The sequence below is a fragment of the Myxine glutinosa genome, chromosome 14 (genome assembly GCF_964187855.1).
Source record: "Myxine glutinosa chromosome 14, kmMyxGlut1.1, whole genome shotgun sequence".
NCBI classification, from domain to species: domain Eukaryota; kingdom Metazoa; phylum Chordata; class Myxini; order Myxiniformes; family Myxinidae; genus Myxine; species Myxine glutinosa.
This window is the reverse complement of record NC_136274.1, coordinates 19310556-19335894: the sequence shown is the minus strand read 5'-3', so window position 1 is coordinate 19335894 and position 25339 is coordinate 19310556. Positions and strand designations below refer to the sequence as shown.

At 44.4% G+C, this 25339-nt stretch overlaps 2 protein-coding genes across 6 annotated transcripts in view; one reads left to right on the top strand and one right to left on the bottom strand.

The window, feature by feature from the left end:
* Positions 1 to 22224, top strand: part of LOC137439467 (double C2-like domain-containing protein alpha) — a 384494-nt gene extending 362270 nt beyond the window's left edge. For all 4 annotated transcript variants that reach the window (XM_078768119.1, XM_068135234.2, XM_068135233.2 and 1 more), the window contains 3 exons: positions 13 to 94; positions 14250 to 14346; positions 20825 to 22224. In XM_078768119.1, the coding sequence (XP_078624245.1) occupies positions 13 to 94; positions 14250 to 14346; positions 20825 to 20964 (319 nt within the window). In that variant the 3' untranslated portion in view covers positions 20965 to 22224. The remainder of the gene's footprint in view (positions 1 to 12; positions 95 to 14249; positions 14347 to 20824) is intronic.
* Positions 22019 to 25339, bottom strand: part of TFIP11 (tuftelin interacting protein 11) — a 33014-nt gene continuing 29693 nt past the window's right edge. For both annotated transcript variants that reach the window (XM_068135231.2, XM_068135232.2), the window contains exons 11-13: positions 24957 to 25099; positions 23207 to 23372; positions 22019 to 23071 (exon numbers count right to left, since the gene is read on the bottom strand). In XM_068135231.2, the coding sequence (XP_067991332.1) occupies positions 22689 to 23071; positions 23207 to 23372; positions 24957 to 25099 (692 nt within the window). In that variant the 3' untranslated portion in view covers positions 22019 to 22688. The remainder of the gene's footprint in view (positions 23072 to 23206; positions 23373 to 24956; positions 25100 to 25339) is intronic.

Below are 25339 nucleotides of genomic sequence, written 5' to 3'. Positions count from 1 at the left end.
CTTTGTTCACAGTTATATGAAACCAGACATGGGAAAGAAAGTCAAAAACAAGACCATGGTGAAAAAGAAGACTCTGAACCCCGAATTCAATGAGGTGATGTTGCTTCTTCTTTCTTCTGGAACATAATGGAGTTAAGAGCTAATATGACGTATCTGTGTACATGTATTGTGCCGTTTCATGATTTCTCGTCCCGCTACTTCTTCCTTGCGGTCATGCTTTCACTTTTTCAACTTCCCACCTCTTGCATTCCTTACGTGGCCTCGTCTTGTTGATTTCCTCTTTCCAAGACTCTCCCAAGTCCATTCTGTAGCTCTGCACTGCATAGTTATTCAAATCAACTGGGGCGTCCTGACAACACAGCTCACACATGACAAGCGTGGACACATCGATCGGTCCCTTGTCACTACTTGTTTTCTTTTCCTTTGCATTTGGTGCACGTTGAGGGGTATTGCCTTTTTATGCGTAGTGGTTTGGTGTCCATTCTGAGTTGGCTTGAGAGTACAGGATGAAGGGTCCACAGTGATGGGTTGGCATCATCAAAAATAATAGGCTGCAGCAGCCACACATGTAAATTACCTCCCCACTGAATATGTGTGTTTTTAATCGATGGTGACACCGTTGTTCTACTGGGAGTTGCTCGGTTTCTAGCAGCAGGGAATCAAAATCTGCAATACCGTTCCCATCACTGCAATTTAATGGTAGAGAACGTCAGCTGCATTTTAACCCATAACTACAGGGATGCCGATCTGACATCCTCACTACGAGACCATCCGACAACCTCACCTTGAGACCATCTGACATCCTCACCATGAGACCATCTGACATCCTCACAATAAGACCATTTGACATCCTCACCACGAGACCATCTGACATCCTCACCATGAGACCATCTGACATAATCACCACTAGAATATCCGGCATGATCACCACGAGACCATCCGATATCCTCACCACGAGATCATCCGACATCTTCACCACAAGACCATCTGGCATAATCAGCACAAGACCATCCGATGACCTTGCCACTAAAACATCTGACATCCTCACCACTTGACCAACTGACATCCTCACCACTTGACCAACTGAAATCCTCACCACAAGACCATCTGGCATAATCACCACTAGAACATCCAACATGTTCAGCACGAGACCATCCGACACCCTCACCATGAGACCATCCGACATCCCCACCACTAGGCCATCCGACATCCTCACGACTAGACCATCCGACATCCTCACCACGAGAGCATCCGACAACCATGCCACTAAAACATCCGACATCCTCCCCACTGAACCTTCCGACATCCTCACAATGAGACCATCTTACATAATCACCACAAGAATATCCGGCATGATCACCACGAGACCATCCGACATCCTCACCACGGGATCGTCCAACATCTTCACCACAAGACAATCTGGCATAATCACCACAAGACCATCCGATGACCTTGCCACTAAAACATCCGACATCCTCACCACGAGACCATCCGACATCCTCACCACAAGACCATCTGCCATAATCACCACAAGACAATCTGGCATAATCGCCACAAGACCATCTGATGACCTTGCCACTAAAACATCCGACATCCTCACCACGAGACCATCCGACATCCTCACCACTTGACCAACTGACATCCTCACCACAATACCATCTGGCATAATCACCACGAGAACATCCAATATGATCAGCATCATACCATCCAACATCCTCACCACTAGACCATCCGACATACTCACGATGAGACCAGCCGACATATTCACCATAAGACCATCTGGCATAATCACCACTGGAACATCCAACATGATCAGCACGAGACCATTCCACATTCGCACCACGAGACCAATCCAACACCTTCACCATGAGACCATCTGCAATCCGCACCTCTAGACCATCCGACATCCTCACCACTAGACCATCCGACATCCTCACCACGAGACCATCTGACATAATCACAGACCATCCAACATCCTCACCACTAGACCATTTGACATCCTCACCACGAGACCATTCGGCATAATCACCACAAAATCATCCAGATTAATCACCACGAGACCATCTGACATCTTCACCACGAGACCATTCGACATCATCACGACCAGACCATCCGACAACCTCGCCACTAAAACATCCGACATCCTCACCACTTGACCAACTGACAACCTCACCACAAGACCATCTGGCATAATCACCACCAGAACATCCAGCATGATCACCACGAGACCATCCGACATTCTCACCACGAGACCATCTGGCATAATCACCACCAGAACATCCAGCATGATCACCACGAGACGATCCGACATCCTCACCACTAGATAATTTGACATCCTCACCACGAGACCATCCAGCATAATCACCACGAGATCATCCAGCATAATCACCATGAGACCATCCGACATCTTCACCACGAGACCATTCAACATCATCACGACTAGACCATCCAACAACTTCGCCACTAAAACATCCGACAGCCTCACCACTTGACCAACTGACATCCTCACCACAATACCATCTGGCATAATCACCACTAGAACATCCAATATGATCAGCATCATACCATCCAACATCCTCACCACTAGACCATCCGACATACTCACCACTAGACCATCCGACATACTCACGATGAGACCAGCCGACATATTCACCATGAGACCATCTGGCATAATCACCACTGGAACATCCAACATGATCAGCACGAGACCATCCAACATCCTCACCACGAGACCATTCCACATTCGCACCACGAGACCATCCAACATCTTCACCATGAGACCATCCGACATCTTCACCACGAGACCATTCAACATCATCACTACTAGACCATCCGACAACTTCGCCACTAAAACATCCGACAGCCTCACCACTTCACCAACTGACATCCTCACCACAATACCATCTGGCATAATCACCACTAGAACATCCAATATGATCAGCATCATACCATCCGACATACTCACCACTAGTCCATCCAACATGCTCGCCACTGGACTATCTGACATCCTCACCATGAGACCATCTGACATCCTTGCCACTGGACCATCAGACATCCTCACCACAAGACCATCCGACATCTTTACCATGAGACCATTTGGCATAATCACCACTCGAACATCCAACATGATCAGCAAGAAACCATCTGACATCCTCACCACGGGTCCATCCAAAATCTTCACCACAAGACCATTCGACATGCTCACCACTAGACACTCCAATATCCTTACCACCAGACAATCAGACATCCTGACCATGAGACCATCTGAAATCCACACCACTAGACAATCCAACCTCCTCACTACTAGACCACAACCATATGCACCAATGCAAATGTGTATTTGTTTATATAGTAGAGGCAAATCGCTTATTATTTGCACTAGAAACACCAAGTCACATGCATTGCATTTCCTTGGACTTTTTGTCATTCATTCACTCTTTCATTGTTCTTGCATCTTTTCTTGAAGGAATATTAAAAAATGAAGATAAAAACATTCAATGGAGAACACAAGTAGGGTTATAAATATTGACCTGCTGGTTTGCACCGTCCTGCTAACACAAATTATCTTTACTAGCAACAGTACCCGCCCTATGGGCGGGGCTTCAATTGGGAGGCCCAAATGAAAAGGCAAAATATCAGAAATTGAAGGTTTAAAAAAAATTATTTTAAACGATTTATATAAACATCCGTTAAATCATATCACATGTAAATCATCAAAATCTAAACAGTATTTGTAGAATTTCAATAAAAGCCACATCACTGTTCATATCGGTAAATATTATTCCATCGTGTTTGGAAAAATTGTAAAATTGGAAAAAATTCCTAATTGGAAAAACAATCTAGCCTATTTTACCCCAGGGGGTCCCAAGATTACCCACCTAAAATTTCGTTGCGATCGGTTCAGCCGTTTTTGCGGTACCTGGGAACAGACGGACGGACGGACAGACAGACGGACATTTGGTGAATTATAGTAAGATTTATCCCATCACTTATAGGGTTTGCCCTTTTCATTGCCCCCTCTCTCCCACCACCACTAAACATCATGGAGGAGATTGTGCGTGAATTGCATGCAAGACGAAGACTTGTCGACATCGGTGGAGTATTTTTTATTTTAATTAGGAAGACTATGGACTCCAGGCAAATTGACACAGAATATAGGAATCGAACTTGGTATCCCAGCAACAGCGGCTAAGTGCTCAGAGGAGAATTTCAACCAGGCCAAAGTTGAAAGCAGCATGGACCAGGGAAACATTTTGTTTTGTTCCAAACCCTCAAGTAGCAGTATGTCGACCCGTTTCTCGAGTAACTCGCCCGTGATTTGTGTTTGGCGTCCGAGGGAGGCAAATCAAGAGACCCGCCATTATTCTGATCCTTGAAAGAGAACCACAAGGTGCTCTCCACTTTTCAAAGGGACCCCTGTGTCGCCTGTGTTGTTTGCTTGCACTTTGCTGCCCGAGAGGTCAAAAACAACATTTTTGGCAACAGTGGGGTCTTGGCCCCCACTGTTTGCTTGCACTTTGCTGCCCGAGAGGTCAAAAACAACATTTTTGGCAACAGTGGGGTCTTGGCCCAATATCATGGTCACACGAGAACATTGCCTGTTGAGCAAATCAATGAAATGGATTTTTTGGTGTTAAATGAAATAGTTGTTGGTTTTTTTCTTTTCTTAAGGATCTGTGCATGCGTGATGCTTTGTTTTTTTGGAACAAATGGTAAAAGTAAAAGTTTTAATTTGTTTTTTTTTCATGAAAGTGTGCACATCACGATGGAGGGAACATGTAGTGGATTAAGCGTCGTCCTCATTTCCTTTGCCACTTTGGTACTTGACATTCGCTCGTGAAACACTTACGACGGAAAACTTTTAATAACTTCGCAGGATAACCTTTAAATTCCATGTTTTTTAACATCCGTCAGCATTCTGTTATAATCTATCCCACCTTGAGCATTCTACTTGTTGGGAACCACTCTTTGTGCCCCCACGCGTGTAGCCGGGCAACCACGCAACCACCTACTCGCTGCCATTCCCAGTCACTTTGAATGGCCTGGCATCCGTGGATGGCCTTTTAGCAATATTATATTGACTTTAACTCCATAATGGATTATATAATCCGATGATGATTGAAATATAATATAATATAATTAATTAATTGATTAATTAATTAATTAATACCTTCCTTGTGTCCATTTTTAAAGCAACCACTTATGCGAGCAAATCATTTGTTCTGATCCAAGGATTCATTTAGCGCTAAATATCAAAATCTCATTATATGGGATTTGAACATGAGCATCGCAGCTAGAATTCCAATTCCAGAATTCAAATGACGATTCCAAACAGTCCAATGGGTTGAAACCGGTATGGACGATGGTAACATTCTGTTTTGTTCCAAAGCGAGGAATATCAGGATCGCTCCATTTCTTGTGTGGCCTCGAATTTAAAATCGGAAAGGTTTTTTTTTCTTCACCGGAGGAATACAAATGTGATGTCAGTCCGTTCAGCATTCCCGGTGAAAGCTTTCGTCTCGTGATGCTTTGTCCCCAGATTCAAATTGCACATAGTATGATTGGTTTGTCAATTGCCTCCTAATCTCCATGTATTACATATGATATGACAACAACTCTTACTACCCACCATCACCACTAAATGCCCCAAATTAATGTCACCTTATTTGTGGATTTGGCTGAGGGGGGAAGATTGACCAAAGTTTTTCAGGAACTGACTATTCAGGCCTGATGGCAAGACACCATGTCATCTGATTCTGGCAAATGGAACACCTGGCTTGAGGTGCACCCCAGGTACAGCACACTTTGTCTTCCTGTGAAAAACCAGTCAAGCACTGCATAGTCGGGTCGGGGATCAATCCCACATTATCAAGGTGCCTGGTGCACTGTTGACGTGTCAGGGGGTAATCTACGCATCTTCAGTACTGTACTACCTATAAAGGTGCACTGATTTCTGTTAATTCGTTTGAAGGTGCTGCAGTTTTTAAGGTATAATTCACCTTTTTGAAGAGGTTGCCTAACTGAATTTGCTTTGACCTCATCACCATTATTCCTTTATTCAAACCAATCAGTCACATCATCTTGAACGCGCTGTTTTATGTTTTCTATCCCACTGATAGGCCGGATCTGGATTTGGACCTGAACCAAAATCTAATCGGCTTGTTCTTGTCACCAAACCAACTCGTCCACCAAGTTTCGTCATAACTCGTCCATAACTTTTTAAATATCATGTTATATAATCGCTTTTCGCCCGATCTCTCAATGGTGAAGAATAACTTAAAATAATTAAATAATGATCCTATCCGAATCCACATTCAGATAATCACCATAATCGAATCGATTAGTCCTTGTCACATACGCAACCTGTACACCAAGCTTTTTCTGAATCCGTCCGTAACTATTTGAGATATCCTGCTTTGTATCGGTTTTGGCCTTATCTACCAATGGTGAAGAATCACTTTTAAAAAATTAAATAATTCTCATATCTGAATCCATATTCAGATCTTCACCAAAATCGAATCGAATCGTCCTTGTCAGACACCCAACATGTCCACCAAGTTTCGTCCAAATCCCTCCTTAACTATTTGAGATATCCTGCTATGTATCGTTTTGGCCCGATCTCCCAATGATGAAGATTCACTTAAAAAATAAATAATTCTCATATCTGAATCCATATTCAGATCTTCACCAAAATCGAATCGAATCGTCCTTGTCAGACACCCAACTTGTCCACCACGTTTCGTCCAAATCCGTCCACAACTTTTTGAGATATCCCGCAATGTATAGATTTTGGCCCTATATCCCAATGGTGAAGAATCACTTTAAAAATTAAATAATTCTCATATCTGAATCCATATTCAGATCTTCACCAAAATCTAATCGAATCGTCCTTGTCAGACACCCAACCTGTCCACCACGTTTCGTCCAAATCCGTCCACAACTTTTTGAGATATCCCGCAATGTATAGGTTTTGGCCCTATATCCCAATGGTGAAGAATCACTTTAAAAATTAAATAATTCTCATATCTGAATCCATATTCAGATCTTCACCAAAATCTAATCGAATCGTCCTTGTCAGACACCCAACCTGTCCACCAACTTTCGTCCAAATCCGTCCATAACCTTTTTGAGATGTCCTGCAATGTTTAGGTTTTGGCCCTATCTCCCAATGGTGAAGAATCACTTTAAAAATTCTAGTAGCCGGATCCGAATCCAGATCTTCACCAAAATCTAATCATTTCGTCCTTGTCACATACGCTACATATCTACCAAATTTCGTCCGAATCCGTCCACAACTTTTTAAGATATCTTGTTCACAAACAGACAGACAAACTGACAGACAGGGGTGAAAACATAACCTCGATGCACCTTCGGTGGCGGAGGTAATAATTGTGATTTGACAAATCCAATATCGTTCATCGAGTCAGATTTATTTATTTATTTTTACACAAACGGCAACCCAGTATGGAGCTCGTCACGTGATTTTGTCTTGTATCGTCCCAACAGTCGTGTTCGGTAGGTTCTTGCACACACTGGGTTTAAAATTCCTTCCAAGGCCTGCTTTGCTTCACCTGTTAAAACATAACAGATCCGGCTCAAAAAACAATGCTGTGCGTGTCTTTCCCACGGTCGTGACGACACTCAGCTGATCTACGTCCAGAGTTGAGCATATTGTGATACTATAGATTACATCGTGATCCTCTACAGCTCTTCTCGAATGAATGGGCTTGAAATGTGTTTTGATTGAGAAAATGGTTCCGAGCTCGGTTCTTCTTTTCCTCTGCACATCTAATTCGAGCCGGTTGACTGCAGGAGACTCCAGCGAAGCGAGCTGTACAAACCCACAAGGCAAATCTTTGTCTGCACTTCTACAATGGGAGCCGCAACTTACTCGAGCTCAGAGCGATCTCGCATTAGGCAGACTGTCATGTGCCAATTGGCTGTGCGTACGTGGCCAATGAGGAGCCGGGTTCAGGTGAACCCAGGGGCGACGTGCACTATTAGTCTGTGAGATGTGCAGGTACTGGAGCACGGTATCACCTTGGCCTTAGCACACCATTTTCCTTTTTACCTGCACCAGCGAAGGTCTCGGCGGAGGTTATGTTTTCACCCCTGTGTGTCTATCTGTTTTTGTTTGTCTGTCTGTGAACAGGATGTCTCAAAGTTGTGGACATGTTCGCCGAAATTTGTTGGACAGGTTGGGTGTGTGACAAGGACGAAATGATTTGATTTTGGTTAAGATCCAATTCCGGATCTGAAAATTTGTATGCCAAGTTCCTGGAGGCATGTTTTCGGGTTGTCCTGTCCGTCCGTCCGTCCGTCCATATAATAATAATAATAATTCATTTATTTTGTATAGCGCTTTTCCAGAAGCCCAAAGGCGCTTTGACAGAGTGGAAAACATAATGCATAACAATACATGAAAACAACAATTGCAAAAAGACAAGAATCAAGAAAACAAACAGCAGCGATATACGGCATATATATAAGACAAGAATCAAAAAGACAAGACAAGAATCAATAGGGAAATATTTAAAGCAAAAGGAGGGAGAAGGAGAAGAGATAGTCAGGGGTTAAATGCTGTGGGTTGAATGTTGAATGCAGCGTTGAACAGGTGGGTCTTTAGTGATGTTTTGAATGTGGTGAGTGAGGAGGAGTCTCTGATGGTGTGAGGTAGTGAGTTCCAGAGGGTGGGAGCAGCGATGGAGAAGGCCCTGTCCCCCCAGGATCTGAATTTGGTCCGGATGGAGGGGGTCAGGAGGTTGGTACCAGCAGAGCGGAGGTTGCGGGTGGGAGTGTGTCTGGAGAGGAGGTCAGCCAGGTAGGATGGGGCCAGGTTATGGAGGGCTTTGTATGTCAAGAGGAGGATTTTGTACTGGATTCTCTGGGGGATGGGGAGCCAGTGAAGCTTGTAAAGGACGGGGGTGATGTGGTCACGGGTCCGGGAATGAGTGAGTAGACGGGCAGCGGAGTTCTGAATGTATTGGAGTTTATTGGTGATTTTTGAGGGTGAACCATAGAGGAGGCTATTGCAGTAGTCCAGACGGGAGGTGATGAAGGCGTGGATGAGGGTTTCTGCAGCCGTGGAGGAGAGGGATGAGCGGAGACGGGCAATGTTTTTCAGGTGAAAGAAGGCTGACTTTGTGATCTGTTTAGTGTATTTGTCGAAGGAAAGGGTTTGGTCAAAGATGACGCCAAGATTCCGGATGTGAGGGGAGGTGGATACTGGGATACCGTCGATGTTGAGGGCAAAGTTATGGGTGGATTTTGTGAGCGTTTTTGGGCCAATGATGATTATTTCAGATTTATCACAGTTAAGCTTGAGGAAGTTGATTTGAAGCCAGGATTTTATTTCAGTGATGCAGTTTGTCAGGATAGAGTGGGTGTCGGTGGAGACGGACTTGGTGGAGATGAAAAGCTGGATGTCATCGGCGAAGCAGTGGAATTGGAGACCATGACGGCGGATTAAGTGACCGAGCGGGGACAGGTAAAGGATGAAGAGGAGGGGGCCAAGAACTGAACCTTGGGGGACACCTTGGGGGAGGGGAGCAGTGGGGGATTTGCAGTTATTGATGGAGATGAACTGGCATCTGTCAGAGAGGTATGATTTAATCCAAGAGAGGGCAGTGCCGGTGACGTTAAAGGTGGATTCAAGTCGGGTGAGGAGGATAGTGTGATCGATGGTGTCAAAGGCAGCGCTGAGGTCGAGGAGGACGAGAATGTTGAGGTTGCCAGCGTCAGAGGAGAGGAGAAGGTCGTTGGTGATTTTGAGGAGAGCAGTTTCAGTACTGTGGTTGGAGCGGAATCCGGATTGGAATGTTTCATACAAGTTATTGGCAGAGAGATGATGTTTGAGTTGAGTGGCTACAGCGCGTTCCAAAACTTTTGACAGAAAGGGTAGGTTGGAGATGGGTCTGAAGTTGTTTAGGGTGTCAGGGTTTAGACCAGGTTTTTTTAGAATGGGGGTAACAGCAGCAATTTTGAGGGAAGGTGGGACGATGCCTGTAGACAGGGAGGAGTTTATTGTTGCAATGATAAGTGGAGAGAGAGCAGGGAGGGAGGCTTTGACAAAGCTGGAGGGGATGGGGTCAAGAGTGCAGGTGGCAGTTTTCATTCCTATGAGGAGTTCAGAGAGGTCAGTAGGAGAGATTGGGGAGAACCGAGACAGGGGATGGCAGGACAAGGGGGGGCAGGTGGTTGGAGGGGGAGCGGGTGCGGCGGTGGTCAAGCTGTTGTAGATGTTGTCAATTTTGCGTTGGAAGAAAGAGAGGAAGGAGATGCAGTTGTCTACTGTGAATGACTGGGTGGTGGTGTTCAGGGGGCGGAGGAGTTTGTTTATTGTCGAGAAGAGTGCTTTTGGGTTTCCGGAGCCAGAGTGGATAATTTGAGAGTAGTAGGCAGAGCGGGCGCGGGAGAGGGCATCTTTGTAGTGTTGTATGTGGTCCTTGTAGGCTTGGGAGTGAACTGTGAGACCCGTTTTATTGCGGAGTCTTTCAAGTTGGCGAGCACGAGTTTTCATCAGGTGGAGTTCAGGGGTAAACCAGGGAGCAGAATGGGTGAAAGAAACTGTTTTGGTTTTTACAGGCGCAAGCTGGTCAAGGCAGGAGGAGAGAGTGTGGTTGTAGTAGTCAGTGAGGTCGGAAGGGGTGTGGAGGTCAATGAAGGGAGAAGTGGACATTTTTTCAGAGAGGGTGGATGAGAATGAGGTAGGTGAAAGAGCGTTTAGCTTACGGAAGTTGATTGTGCGATAATGCCTTGGTGTTGGGGCGGGGATGTTGATGGTCAGAGTGATGGCTAAGTGGTCAGAGAGGGTGAGGTCGGAGCCATATGGGCTCAACCTCGTTTTTCTCAGCAACCACATGTCCGATTTAGATGAAACTTTCAGCGTATGAGCGACACCCATGAGGAATGTTTTTATGATAATTGTGACGTCATAGGTCACGTGGTATGGCAGCCATCTTGGATTAAAAGCAAATAATTAAATATATATGTATATATCTCAGAAACCGCTGAATGGAAAAAATTGAAACTTGGCACATTGTCAAGTACTCCCAATGGGGAACAAGATCATGATAATGATGACATCATAGGTGAAGTGGTATACCAGCTAAAAATGTTTTAATCGAATTCCTTATCCTAAAAATCTGAAATTGCATGCTCATGATCTATGACCCATTTGTATTGAAATATTTAATTTATGACATCATAGGTCACATAGTCTGGCAGCCATATTGGATTGAAGGAAAATATTAAATAATTATATCTTTGAAACCGCTCACCCTATCAATGTGAAATTTTACAAATATCTTCTAACAGTACTGTTGCATATTGTTTGAAAATGTTGTCATAGGACACGTGGTTTGACAGCCATTTTGGATAGAAAAACGAACCTTATCCGATCAACACGAAACTTCACAAACATGATCCCCTATCCATACATATGCAAAGTGATGGCATCTTCCCATTGTGGGACTATGCGGAGGCATATTGGCGACACAGTCGCATTGTTCTAGTTTTTATTATTATTAAATGATTCTTCACCATTCAGTGAAAGGCCCAAAAACGATATTTTGCATGATATCTCAAAAAGTTGTGGACGAGTCAAGACAAAACCAAGTTGATGAGTTGGTAAGGTGCCAAGAACAAGCCAATTTGATGTTGGTTCAGGTCCGGATCCAGATCCGGCCTAGTCGGTGGGATACAAAACGTAAAATGATAACCCTGGCGGAGATGCAACCCCTACAGATTTCCGTTCTAGCTTCATAGGAGAAAGCTTCTCCAGCAGATCTCTTGTTGTCTTGTGGCAGGTAAGAGCTTGAGCTCGGCAGGAGAATGGGGTTTGTGCGATATCAGGTGCTAAAGGGGAAGATTCTTTGCCACAATATTGTATGGCAGAGCAAAAAAAACATCTAAGGGGGAGGAAAATTGAGCTGAGATTAGCACGGCACCTCAACTTTGGAAGGTTAATAAAGAGGAGGTGACTCATTCATGTTGCGGCTTTGGAGAGGCAGTCAATTGGCATGCACTTGCACTTGCAAAGGGTGCAAGTAAGACGAGGTGAGAGATGATAAAATACCGAGAAGTCATCGACTTGTAGTGAGGAGACCAGCGTGCTCCATGGCTTTTCCTTTCCGTTGCGTCGTGCTGAGGACGCTTGGTCTTTGTGCAGCATCTAATGTGCGAGGAGTGGTGGGTGGGAGCACCGGGCCCAAAAGAGGGAGCAATACTCCGTTGTGATTTATATAAATGCATTTCATGTGCTGGCCTGCGGATTGGAAGTACTGAGGGCAGAAGTACCAAGGACAGACTTGGCCCAGTATGTAATTGCTCAGTAGCTTTGGAGGCCAAGGTGGAAATATGGTTTGCCCGGAATTGCTCATGACTGATGGGTGATAAATCCCAGGTAGACGAGTCAACTTCTCCAGAAGTGTATCGGTGGGTTGACTTGCCTTTGCAGAGAGAGGTGACCGTTATGAGACTTTCCCGGATTCAATTATATGTTCCAGGTGTCAGATACACTTCTATACTTTATGTTGCATAATGATTCAGCAGCTGTCAGTGTCTCGTGGGATGAGAAACTGTTTGAAAGGGCATCAAATTGTCTGAAAAAACAACGAAAGCCTGCGTCTGCTATTCCACATCCTCCCTTCCCGGAGGAATTGAAAAGACTATCAACAAAAAGCAAAACCAAAAATGGATCCAAAACTTGGTAAATATTCCTTGGGACTAGATAAATTCCACAAGGAGAGAAGATAATGATGTGACAATGTTTGTGTCTGTGGAGGAAGTAGGGAAGTTAATGGATATGGCCTTGAATGCCACAAGCAGAGTTTGGTGAGTAGAGCAGGATGTCAAACAGCTAATGACGGAAGTGAGAGAGCCTTGACTTCCTGCGCCAAGTTCAGGCCCTAAAACCATCGCTTAAGATAGAATGTCAAATGTTGAATAGAGTCAGGCCAAAACTGACTGGTCGTCGGTGATCAGGCCATTGCAGAAGAGAAATCGTTATGCCAACTCTGATGAAGGATTCCATAACTTACCTTATAAATGGAAGCAGGTTAACCATCCACAGGATTTGAGATTTGAGGTTCCTTTTCAGTAGGATTTGAGGTTCCTTTTCAGCAGGATTTGAGGTTCCTTTTCAGTAGGATTTGAGGTTCCTTTTCAGTAGGATTTGAGGTTCCTTTTCAGCAGGATTTGAGGTTCCTTTTCAGTAGGATTTGAGGTTCCTTTTCAGCAGGATTTGAGGTTCCTTTTCAGTAGGATTTGAGGTTCTTTTTCAGTAGGATTTGAGGTTCCTTTTCAGTAGGATTTGAGGTTCCTTTTCAGCAGGATTTGAGATTTGAGGTTCCTTTTCAGTAGGATTTCAGGTTTCTTTTCAGTAGGATTTTTGAGGTTCCTTTTCAGTAGGATTTGAGATTTGAGGTTCCTTTTCAGTAGGATTTGAGGTTCCTTTTCAGTAGGATTTGAGATTCCTTTTCAGTAGGATTTGAGGTTCCTTTTCAGTAGGATTTGAGGTTCCTTTTCAGTAGGATTTGAGGTTCCTTTTCAGTAGGATTTGAGGTTCCTTTTCAGCAGGATTTGAGATTTGAAGTTCCTTTTCAGTAGGATTTCAGGTTCCTTTTCAGTAGGATTTGAGGTTCCTTTTCAGCAGGATTTGAGGTTCCTTTTCAGCAGGATTTGAGGTTCCTTTTCAGTAGGATTTGAGGTTCCTTTTCAGTAGGATTTGAGGTTCCTTTTCAGCAGGATTTGAGATTCCTTTTCAGTAGGATTTGAGGTTCCTTTTCAGTAGGATTTGAGGTTCCTTTTCAGCAGGATTTGAGATTTGAGGTTCCTTTTCAGTAGGATTTGAGATTTTAGGTTCCTTCTCAGCAGGATTTCAGATTTGAGGTTCCTTTTCAGCATGATTTGAGGTTCCTTTTCAGTAGGATTTGAGATTTTAGGTTCCTTTTCAGCAGGATTTGAGAACGTGGGTAATGATTCCGTGGAAGCCCACAGCCGAGGCGATGTCAGGATGAGGCAGAATTTTCTCCACTGAGTCCCAATAGGGCCCACATGTAAGGAGGGAAGAAGGTGACATTTGTGGGGATTTTATGCACCTTTGATTTTATGTTGGATGATTCTCATTATCTCCCTTTATACATGAAAGTTTTTGTTTGTTGATCAAATTTACTGTCATATTCATCCATCCTGGACCGTCTTTATTCTTACGTTGCCCTCCTTCTCTTCCTCCACCATTTTACTTGCAGGACTTTTTCTATGAGATCAAACACAGCGAACTTGCGAAGAAGACCCTGGACGTTACAGTCTGGGATTATGATATGGGGAAATCCAATGATTTCATAGGTACGGCACTTCCACGTAGCGTTGGGTGTTCAGTTTGGAACTGAAACACGGATGTGTTTTTATGCGGACATATTTGGATTTTGAAAATTGAACATGTTCGTTTTTCTTTCAGATAAAGAATTCCTCAAACTGAGGTTTTTTTATTGATCAATATGCAAGAAGCAGGATTAATGTTTTTTTCTCTTGTCCTGGAATGTTTCTGCTTCCTCAAATTGGTTCTTTTTTTTTAATCCTCCACATGAACGAGGCTCATGGAAGAACAAGTTCATAGAGGGTATGTCAGACCATAGCGCAGTGGGGCAACTCTTGGACACAATAAGCAAGGGAATGAGCGAACAAATAGGTGGAGGAAAATCCAATGATTTCATAGGTACGGCATATGAGCGAACAAATAGGTGGAGAGAGAGAAGAGAAGAGAAGAGAAAGAGAAAACGATAGAGAAAGAGAAAGAGACACAGACAGACACAGACACAGAGAGAGGTGGAGGGCAAGGGAGGTCTGGATAGGTTAAGAGAAGGAAATACTGCAACCTGCAAGTAAGAGGGATGGGTTAAGGAGGGTTAATAGGGGGAAAATAAAGATTATGGGTAAAGATGGGGGATGACATAAATTAACTCATTGTGACATTAACATGAGAAATGTATTTTGTAATTAGAATGCCATGTCGTGGAAGGACATATTAACCTGCTCTTACATCTTCACATGGCGTTTGCGAAGGGTAGGCGAGCTATGTACCCTGAGCACCCTGAACAAATTCAAAATTCCTGTTTTGTGAAATTCCAAATTCAAAAGTACTTAGTCGAGCGTCAGTCCTGGAGTAATTGTGGCTGTTAAATAAAATTTCTGATTCCTATAAGAATTTTTTTTCATTAATTCATAATTTAGTGGACAAGATATTATATAGGCCAAAAATAGAAGAAAAAAAAATAGAAAAATATTTAAGAAAATAGGTCGTGGCCAAAAATATTGGCACCGTTGCACTTTTTTCCAATAACTCACAATTTTCTCTAAAAATCAGTGGAAATTGACAAAAGTATTTAGTCTCCACAATTCTTTATTTCACTGTTAATATTACAGAACCTTTGTTTTTGATTCAGAACTTAATAAATACTTTTAAATCAGAAAATAAAAAGAAATTGCATTGACAAAATTATTGACACCCAAGACTTAATATTTCGTAGGACAAAATAACTACAGTTGAGCGCTTCCTATAGCCATGAATGAGCTTCCTCCACCTCTCTACTGGCAGTTTGGCCCACTATTCTTGTGCAAAATGCTCCAGTTCTCCCAGATTTGAAGGGTGCCTTCTCCCAACTGCTGTTTTCAGATCTCCCCACGGGTGTTCAATGGGATTTAGATCTGGATTCATTGCTGGCCACTTCAGAACAGTCCAGCGTTTTGTCTTGAACCATTCCTGGGTGCTTTTTGAAGTGTGTTTGGGGTCATTGTCCTGCGGCAAGACCCATGACCTTCGACGGAGACCCAGCTTTCTGACACAGGGTTGAACATTGCGCTCCAAAATGCCTTGGTAATCTCCTGATTTCATGATGCCATGCACACATTCAAGGCACCCAGTGCCAGAGGCAGCACAGCAACACCAAAACATCACTGAACCTCCTCCGTGTTTGACTGTAGGGAAGGTGTTCTTTTCTTTGAAGGCTTCATTTTGTTTTCCGTAAACATAGAGATGATGTGCTTTACCAAAAAGCACTAATTTGGTCTTATCTGTCTACAGGACATTCTCCCAGAAGGATTTTCGCTTGTTCAGGTGTGTTTTGGAAAACTCCAGTTGGGATTTCCTATGTCTCTCTCTCAGCAGTGGGGTCCTCCTACCATAGAACCCCTTTCATTGAGTTGGCGACGGATGGTGCGAGTTGAAACTGTCGTAACTTGTGTCTGAAGATCAGCTTAAATCTGTTTGGCAGTTGATCGAGGTGCTTTCTCCACCATTTGAACAATCCTTCGCTGCAATCTTCAATCAGGTTTTCTCTTGTGGCCACGTCCAGAGAGGTTGGCGACTACACTGCCATACGTCTTAAACTTCCTGATAGCATTGCGTACGGTGGACACAGGAACATCAAGGTCTCTGGAGATGGACTTGCAGCCTTGAGATTGTCCATGCTTGGCTACAATCTTGTGTCTGACCTCCTGACAATTCTCTGGTTTTCTTTCTTTTCTCCATGCTCATTGCGGTACACAGTGACACAAAACAGCAGAACGACTACTTTTCTCCATTCAAACTGGTTGAACGAGTGATTTTTATATTGCAGGCACTTGCAACTCACCATGGGTGAGTTCAATTCCAAAGTAAAGGAGAATCACCTGCTTGAAATCTAATTATTTCTAACTTCTAAAAGGTGCCAATAACATTGTCTGGGCCATTTTAGGATTTATGTGTGGAATAAGCTAAGATTTAGTATTTTTTTTCAGATTTTTTTTTGTTTTGATCCACTCCAAACCAAATAGATACATATGTGGACACCAAGATATTTTTCAATTTCAACAATTTTCTGGAAAAAATGGTGCAATATTTGAAAAAAGTGCAAGGGTGCAAATATTTTTGGCCATATATATATATATTGGGATACGATGTCAAGGCCCATATACGAACAAACATGCAGAACATATAACAAAGGGAGTGGGAGACAATAGGGGGAGAGAGAGGGAAACACAACAGTAGGGAACAGGGATATCGGGAGATTTGTGGAAGGGAGAGGGCTGGGGTGTGGTATACGGGATAAACAAGATGGACATGACAGGGACGTTTTATTCAGGAAAGAAATCGGAATTTGAAAGAGGTGGATTTAAGGTGGACTAGGACGTGCCCGTACGTGGGTGCCCGTTCCTTGCCAAAAAAAAAAAAAAAAAAAAATTTGTGTAGGGGTGTGTGTGTGTAAACATCCTAGGGCGTGCCCGTACGTGGGTGCAAAAAAACATGCGTGCAAACAACAACAAAAAAAAACTTTGAAACCACGTGGCAGTAACGACCACAGAACCCCCCCCTCTATTTACATGAAATGGTTTGGTCCATTCGCAACGACCACAGAACCCCCCCCCCCCCCTCTATTTACATGAAATGGTTTGGTCCATTCGCAAAGCCAAAGCGAACGGCGAACGGCTAAATCGCCATAGCTCGGTAACTACTTCTCCGATTAATATGAAACCTTGAAAAGGCACATCCTCGGGTCCCCAGCAATATACCTGGCAAGTTTCAAGTATATCGGACCCGTGGTTGTTGAGAAACAGCGGTCACAGACAAACACACAGACACACAGACATACAGAGATTACTGGAATTATAGATAGACTAGGACGTGCCCGTACGTGGGTGCCCGTACGTGCGTGCAAAAAAGCATGCGTGCAAACAACAACAAAAAAAAACTTTGAAACCACGTGGCAGTAACGACCACAGAACCCCCCCCTCTATTTACATGAAATGGTTTGGTCCATTCGCAACGACCACAGAACCCCCCCCTCTATTTACATGAAATGGTTTGGTCCAAAGCGAACGGCTTGCGGAGTTTGGTAAAGAAATCGCCATAGCTCGGTAACTACTTCTCCGATTAATATGAAACCTTGAAAAGGCACATCCTCGGGTCCCCAGCAATATACCTGGCAAGTTTCAAGTATATCGGACCGGTAGTTGTCGAGAAACAGCGGTCACAGACAAACACACACACACACACACACACACACACACACACACACACACACACACACACACACACACACACACACAGACACACACACACACAGAGATTACTGGAATTATAGATAGATTAACGAGGGTAGAAAAGATCAGGGCTTTGGATAGGGGAAGATATGAGATGGTGGTGAACACCTGTTTTAAAGACCTGAAGGGAGGAGTGGGATTGAAGAGAGTGTGAGCGTTTGTTCCAGAAGTGGAAAAAGAGGAATGAATGAGCGAAGGTGAGCAGAGAGTCATGATTTTGGCAGATTCTCCAGAAGAGGGTTGCTGGCAGATCTTGTGCCCAAGGCAGTAGGAATATTTGGGGGACAGAGCACAGACATTGGACACATTGGCACAGACATTTGGGGGACATTCGATAGGGTTCCACGCGAAGTATTGACATGGGCATTGAGGAAGTTAGGAGTGGAGGAATGGTTCATCAGAGTAGTGATGGCAATGTACATCATGATGGATATGCCGCACACAGCTGTAAGGACGAAGGACGTGAACAGTGGTGAGTTTGAGGTGAAGGTGGGAGTGCATCAGGGGGTCGGTACTAGGTCCACTACTATTTGTAGCTGTGATGGAGGTGCTGGCTCAGAATGTAAAGGAGGGTTTACTGTGGGAGTTGTTGAATGCAGATGATCTGGTGTTGATTGCGGAAAGTATGGATGGACTGAAGGAAAAGATGAACATGTGGAAGGAATGTATGGAGACAAAAGGTCTGAAGGTGAATATCGGAAAGACGAAGGTGATGGCAAGTGGTAAAGCATGTGGTGAGGTGGAAAGAACTGGGAAGTGGCCATGTGCTGTGTGCAGGAAGGGTGTCGGAGTGAACTCCATTCAATGTACAATGTGTGCTGAGTTCATCAAAAATGTAGTGGTCCTGAGAGGGTCATTAACCAGTGTGGCAGCTACATTCAAATTTAAGGTGTGCAGAGAGGGAGCTGCAGATGGAGGAAATGTTGAGTTGGATCTTGGAGACGGCGTGAAGCTGGAAGGTGTGAAAACATTTTGCTACCTCGGAGACATGCTGAATGGAGAAGGTGGATCAGACTCGGCAACGGTTGCTAGAGTGAGATGTGCATGGAAGAAGTTTCGGGAATTGAGTGGCGTGCTGATGAGGAGGGGAGTGTCGTTGAAGCTGAAGGGAAAGGTGTATGCTGCATGTGTAAGAAGTGTTATGATTTATGGGAGCGAGACATGGGTAATGAACGTAGAGCAGCAACGAAGGCTGGAAAGGGTGGAAATGCGAATGGTTCGGTGGATGTGCGGAGTATCGTTGAGAGAGAGGAAGACAAATGATGAATTGCAAAAGATGATGGGAATAGAGCCTGTGATTGATGCTGTGAAGAAGAACAGGTTGAGATGGTTTAGTCATGTGTTGAGGAAGGATGAAAGTGACTGGTTGAGAAGAGTGATGGAAATGAATGTAGAAGGAAGTAGAGGACGGGGAAGACCGAGAAAGACTTGGCTAAAGATGGTGGAAGAAGAAATGCGGGCAAGGGGGTTAAACAAGGGGAGATGCAGAAAATAGGGCAAAATGGAGAAGATTGTCATGGGGACCGCAAGGCCAACCCCCGCTCTCGCAGGGAAAATGGCCTTAAAATGCATGTTGTTGTTGTGTTGTAGAGCACAGACAGGGCTGGGGGAGCAAAGCCGGAGAGGAGTCGATAGGAGATCGAACGACTGCCAACCTGCCTGTGATAGAGTGAAAGGCCCTCATAACCAGGTTCATCGTGGGAGATACAAACAAACCCAAAAGACTTGATTTCTTCAGCGTGAAGCCGCACTAGTTATGAGGCAGGAGCATCAGCCCAGAGGGGAGAGCAATACTCCATCAAAGTGCCGATGATAGCTTTGTAGGTGGTGAGTACCTCAGCAGTGCAATGAAGGGCTTCCACATGACGGATATGCCCAGTTGTCGACTGGCTTTGGAGACCAGCTTGGAAATGTAGTTTTCCCAGGAAAGATCATGGCAGATAGTGAGACGACAAAGCTTGAGTGACAGAACTTCTTCAAGAGGATTGTTGGGAAAGTCGATGGGAGGGTTGTCCAGTCCGTCTTTTCGGAGAGACATGGTGAGAGTGTGAGATTTGTCAGGATTGAAAGACATGTTCCACTTGTTTGACCAGTTTGTGATTTTATCCAGATGTGCAGAGGGTGAAGAGTATGCTTCCTGCTGATCTGAGGGATGAGAGATGGAGCGGTAGAGGGTGGAGTCATCAGCAAAAAGATAGAGGATTTTCCAGAGCCAGAGAGATAATAATTGATGAAGATTAGAAAAAGCACAGGGGCAAGACCACTGCCTTGAGGAACTCCAGCCTGGACAGGAAGAGTTGAGAAAGTTATTGAAGACGATATAAAAGACTTGAAAAAGTAAGGGGAAAATAATATTCAACCCAGATGGGATTTGAACTCAATCCCCAGCTTGGGAGTCTGATGCCTCATCCATTCGGTCAGCACGTTGGAATCTTTAAAAAATGTATTTTAAAGGGGTATCAAGTGTGTATATATGTATATTTATATATATAATATACCAGTAGAAGCCGAGAAACGAATTTTCAGTCCCCATGTTAAAGCTGCATACAGAGAAACGATCCCTTGTATAAAGGGAGGGGCACTTTATGCCTCCCTTTGATTTGGGAGAACAATATTAGCAAATTTTTCAACCTTGCTCTAGAAGTGAAATTTCATATGTGGCCATGTCCCACAGGCCTGTGCTTGAGGTTGACACGGTTGGAATTGTATCGCGTGTAAAAGGCATCATCGGAATTGTGTTTTGCAGGTGGTGTCGAGCTGGGAATTCATGCAAAAGGTGAGAGGCTCAAGCACTGGTTCGAGTGTCTCAAGAACAAGGACAAGCGGATTGAGCGGTGGCACACACTAACTAGCGAAATGCCGGGTAGTGGCACACTGTCCGACTGAAAGAAACTCCGGCTAGGACCGCAGGCTCGGTGTACGGTAGACCTTTATCCTTCCTCGAGGACTTTCTCGTGCATAGCCCCTCGTGTCCTCGGTGAAAATCTTAACGTTGAACGGTGATCCCACACGGGTACCCTTGCTGTCCTACAGCGGTCAGGCGTCTTCCTTAGCTGGTACTCAATGCTGTAACGTGGTACCAAGTGGGAGTGCTGGATATTTCATTGTGTTGAGTTGAACATGAACAAACAGCTGTTCCTCCCTAAGTTCACATGTGGCCACTGTCCTTAAAAAAAATACAAAATTCAATGTTTTTTTTCTTGGTTGGTTTTGTATTGCATGTATTGCATCAATGTCACTCCATGTTGCTGTTGTATGGTTTTTCCCCATTTTTAACATTTCACAAAGCCACAAATATTTGTACTTTACACATAGCACTACTGCAGTAGCCTTGGGGAAGCTTTCTTTTTGATACACGGTTGTGACATTTCCACTTTTCCGGCCACCAAAGGGAGTGTGTACCTTACGTGTGGTGCAGTGCAAATTCACCCCGGATGGTAAATAAATGTTTTCATTTTCATCAACCATGGCCTGTTATCCCTCCCATCCACCCCCCTTCGTTGCCCCTCATCTGCAAATCAGAACACTGGCCACAGAGTCCTCGCCCCTCAATTGATGCAAGAAATAAGCTCGAATGATTTTTCTGCAACGGAATGCATGTTGCATGACCCTCAAGACATGATTACTTTTTATGCAAACTGCTTGTTCACTTTGATTATAACCGCACATGCAGGTCTTCTTTGTACACACAATATGTGCACGTGTGACCTCTATCGTTTTATTCTCCCTCGAGTGTGTGTGTGTGCCAACGTATTACAAATTTTGCACATTATTCCGTGACCCGGACTTGCGTTGCTGTGAATGCAGGTGGCATGGTACGTACGCACGTCAGAGTTTGCTCATTTTGCAGTCGACATTTAATGCCATCCGAGTCATTTAGTTTTTCACTTAAGTTAACAATGCAACAATGAACCTGAATGATTGTAAAAAGGAAAAAAAGTACAGCATGTTTTTTTTATTAATTTATCATCACCGTACTTTACTTAGCAACAACTCCATGTACTGTTTATGTTTTGAGTCGGATGTTGTAAGCCTGCTGTGACTTGTATTTGTCGAACGGTTTCAAAGCATCTGGAAATTTAAAATGTTAAAAACGTGTACATTTACACAAACAAAACCTTTCTTTCAGCTGACTTGCTGCTCCATACTTTGCTTGTGTCATTTCTTGTACATCACCACGTTGAATCCAAACGAAAAAGTGGTGTGGGAGGCAGGGGTGGGGGGGGGGGGGTTGAACATCTTCCAGTGGGTGCGAGAAGACCAAGACGGCCCGATTGACACCATGATGCAAAAAGGCCCTGGTGGCTGGATGCCAGCTGGAAGTTTCGACCAATTACCAAGGCAGTTAAAAACCCGTGATCAAAGAGCTCAGTTGGGAGCAACAAGCGAGATGTCCTGCTGTGGGAAGATGTATGAATCGACAATTGTTCACATACTTCAGTGCTGTATTTTTCATTAGAACAGAAAGATAAGGACACCAGGTTACGATCCAAACTTCCAGCCAGAATAACTCGAACCACTGATTTATAATGTTCTTTGCAACAGCTGTCCACCAAAATTTCCATTTCAAAGGTAACGCTGCTGAAAACTTTTAAAACATCACAGCTTGGTTAGAGCGCAGTGTCCAAGAGGGTCTGCAGGGACGTTGGAACCCAAGTCTTCTCCCCCTGCACAAAAACCACTCCACGATCAATGAACATAATGAGCCGCCCAAATGTGTACAGCTGCTTCCCGTCGTGCCTTCGGCCTAGGAGGGGCATGAACACTATGTTCTTTTCCTCGGCTTTTGCCTCCAAGAGTTCTTTGAAACTCAGCGGGACGGAGGGAGAAGGAGCTACGGCAGGGCTGCCAGGAAAGGTGGTGCCAAGCCTGGCATAAGCCACAGCCTCTGCCTCACGCCTCTCATGCGAGCTGTTGTGCTGGAAGTCCTTGCGTCGCTCCGTCTGGGTCAAGTACGCTACGTGCTCGCGTGCTCCGGGTTGGACAAATCCACCTAGACCGGCACGTAGATCGAGAAATGACCACACTCAGGCTGACTGCCACATTATTATGCAAGTACGTGAGCTAAGTAAAGAAGCACACTAAAAACGCATGGTGCAATAACGTAATACGGAACATGCACACTGACCCTGTGGTGCAGCCACAGCACGGTTCATTATGTCCAGTGCTTCGTTGAACTTGTCCCGCATGGTTGGATGGGCTAGCAGCAACTCGGAGAAAAGGGATTTCCAACCTTGGTACCATTTCACTATTTCCTCATAGTTGGGACCATTCGTTAGCCAAGCACAAAGCACCTGCAGGGAAAGGGATGGGTGCAGATTTTGTGGAAAGAGAAAAGGTTTGTGGAAAAAGACCAATGTTTGATAAAGCCCGTAACAAGGAAAACTAGAACGGTGCTCAGGAGAGAGCATACCTCTGCCTGGTTGGCCATATCACTTAATGGTGAAGAATCACTTAAAAATTATACGAGCCAGATCCGGATCTTCACCAAAATTGAATCGATTATTCCTTGTCACACACACAACCTGTCCACCAAGTTTCGTCCAAATCCGTCCATAACTTTTTGAGATATCTTCTTCACATGGACAAACAAACAGATAGACAGACAGACAGGGGTAAAAACATAACCTCCATCCAACTTTGGTGGTGGGGTTAAAAACCCCTCAAGTCTAAAACACTTGAGGGGAAAAAGCTGTAGGAAAGACTAAAGCTATTTTGCACTCCAGATCCATGCAGGGTATGCACAGAGTAGAGAAGCAGAGAGGCATGAGTTCTTCACTTTAGTAAGTGGAAAATGCTGTAAGGGAAGAGACGTTGCACTAATAGTAGGAGACTCCACGAACCTAACGGCTTATATGCATGAATACAATTTCAAGGTGGAGAGGGGAAGAGTGCAGGGCAGAATGTAGTCCCCTCACCCCCTCCGCCCGATGCGCAATTTACAGAACCACATTATTGAAGGTATGATCACGTGATCTACCATGCCGGCACGATACAAACCTACCAATTATGATCGTATCTCACAATGGCTGCGCAGACGGGGATAAAAGCCCGAAACCACTCAGTGTCAACGGGTAAGCTTTTATTACACTGGTTTCACATGTAGCTGAACTGAATTTTCACAAATGAAACGCAACGATAACCTGAAATATAAAGTCTCCATCAATATTTGTATTGTAGTATCAGTCATTTACGCAAATCTCGGAAATGACGTGACATACGGAAAACCCGGAAATTACCAATTGGGAGAGGGAGACAGAGAGAGAGACACAGAGAGAGAGAGAGACACAGAGAGAGACAGAGAGAGACAGAGAGAGACAGAGAGAGACAGAGAGAGAGAGAGAGAGAGAGAGAGACAGAGAGAGACAGAGAGAGACAGAGAGAGACAGAGAGAGACAGAGAGACAGAGAGACAGAGAGACAGAGAGACAGAGAGACAGAGAGACAGAGAGACAGAGAGACAGAGAGACAGAGAGACAGAGAGACAGAGAGAGAGAGAGAGAGAGAGAGAGAGAGAGAGAGAGAGAGAGAGAGAGAGAGAGAGAGAGAGAGAGAGAGAGAGAGAGAGAGAAATTAACCCTTTCACTGTCGTTATAAGTACCCTGATGGAAAATAGACAAAGACAAGTACATGGCATCCCAGAATCCATGAGTTGTGTTCAGATGGGAACAACAAAGAAGATGGGAACAAGCAAATCGCCACATTGAAATGGACAAAAACAAAAACCTAAATGACTCACGGAAATTTAAAGGTCAAGAACGATTAACTTATGAAGTGACAAACATAGTAGGAATGATTGGACATGTAAAAAAACAACATTTTTATCCCCTCCTCAACCCGAACCGTTGATCCTACACAAGCCCTCCTTGTCGCACCAACCTGCAGCCATTTTGGGAAGAATCGTTTGTCGAGTAGGGACACGAGGCTAGAGATGGACAGCATTCCTTCCCAGTCCATCACCCAACGGAAAGGGTCCAGATGTTGCTGGTGGGGGTTTATTAGGAAGTCTGCAAGGCACAAATCTGTGGTGGGGGTGGGGTGGAAAAGGGTAAAGCTAAACTTGGTACTATGTCTGGTACATCATGAAAACATCTTCCAGGGAAATAAATTCTCTGACATGCTTGGAGGTGTTGTAGATGCATTTTCTTGTGCCGATAAGCTTAGCATATTTATATTATTATTTTGTATGCAGCCTGTGGCTGCTGGTTGCATCATTCCAGGGGGTACCGCTGTGCCACTGATGCAGTCCAGTAAGCTGGTCG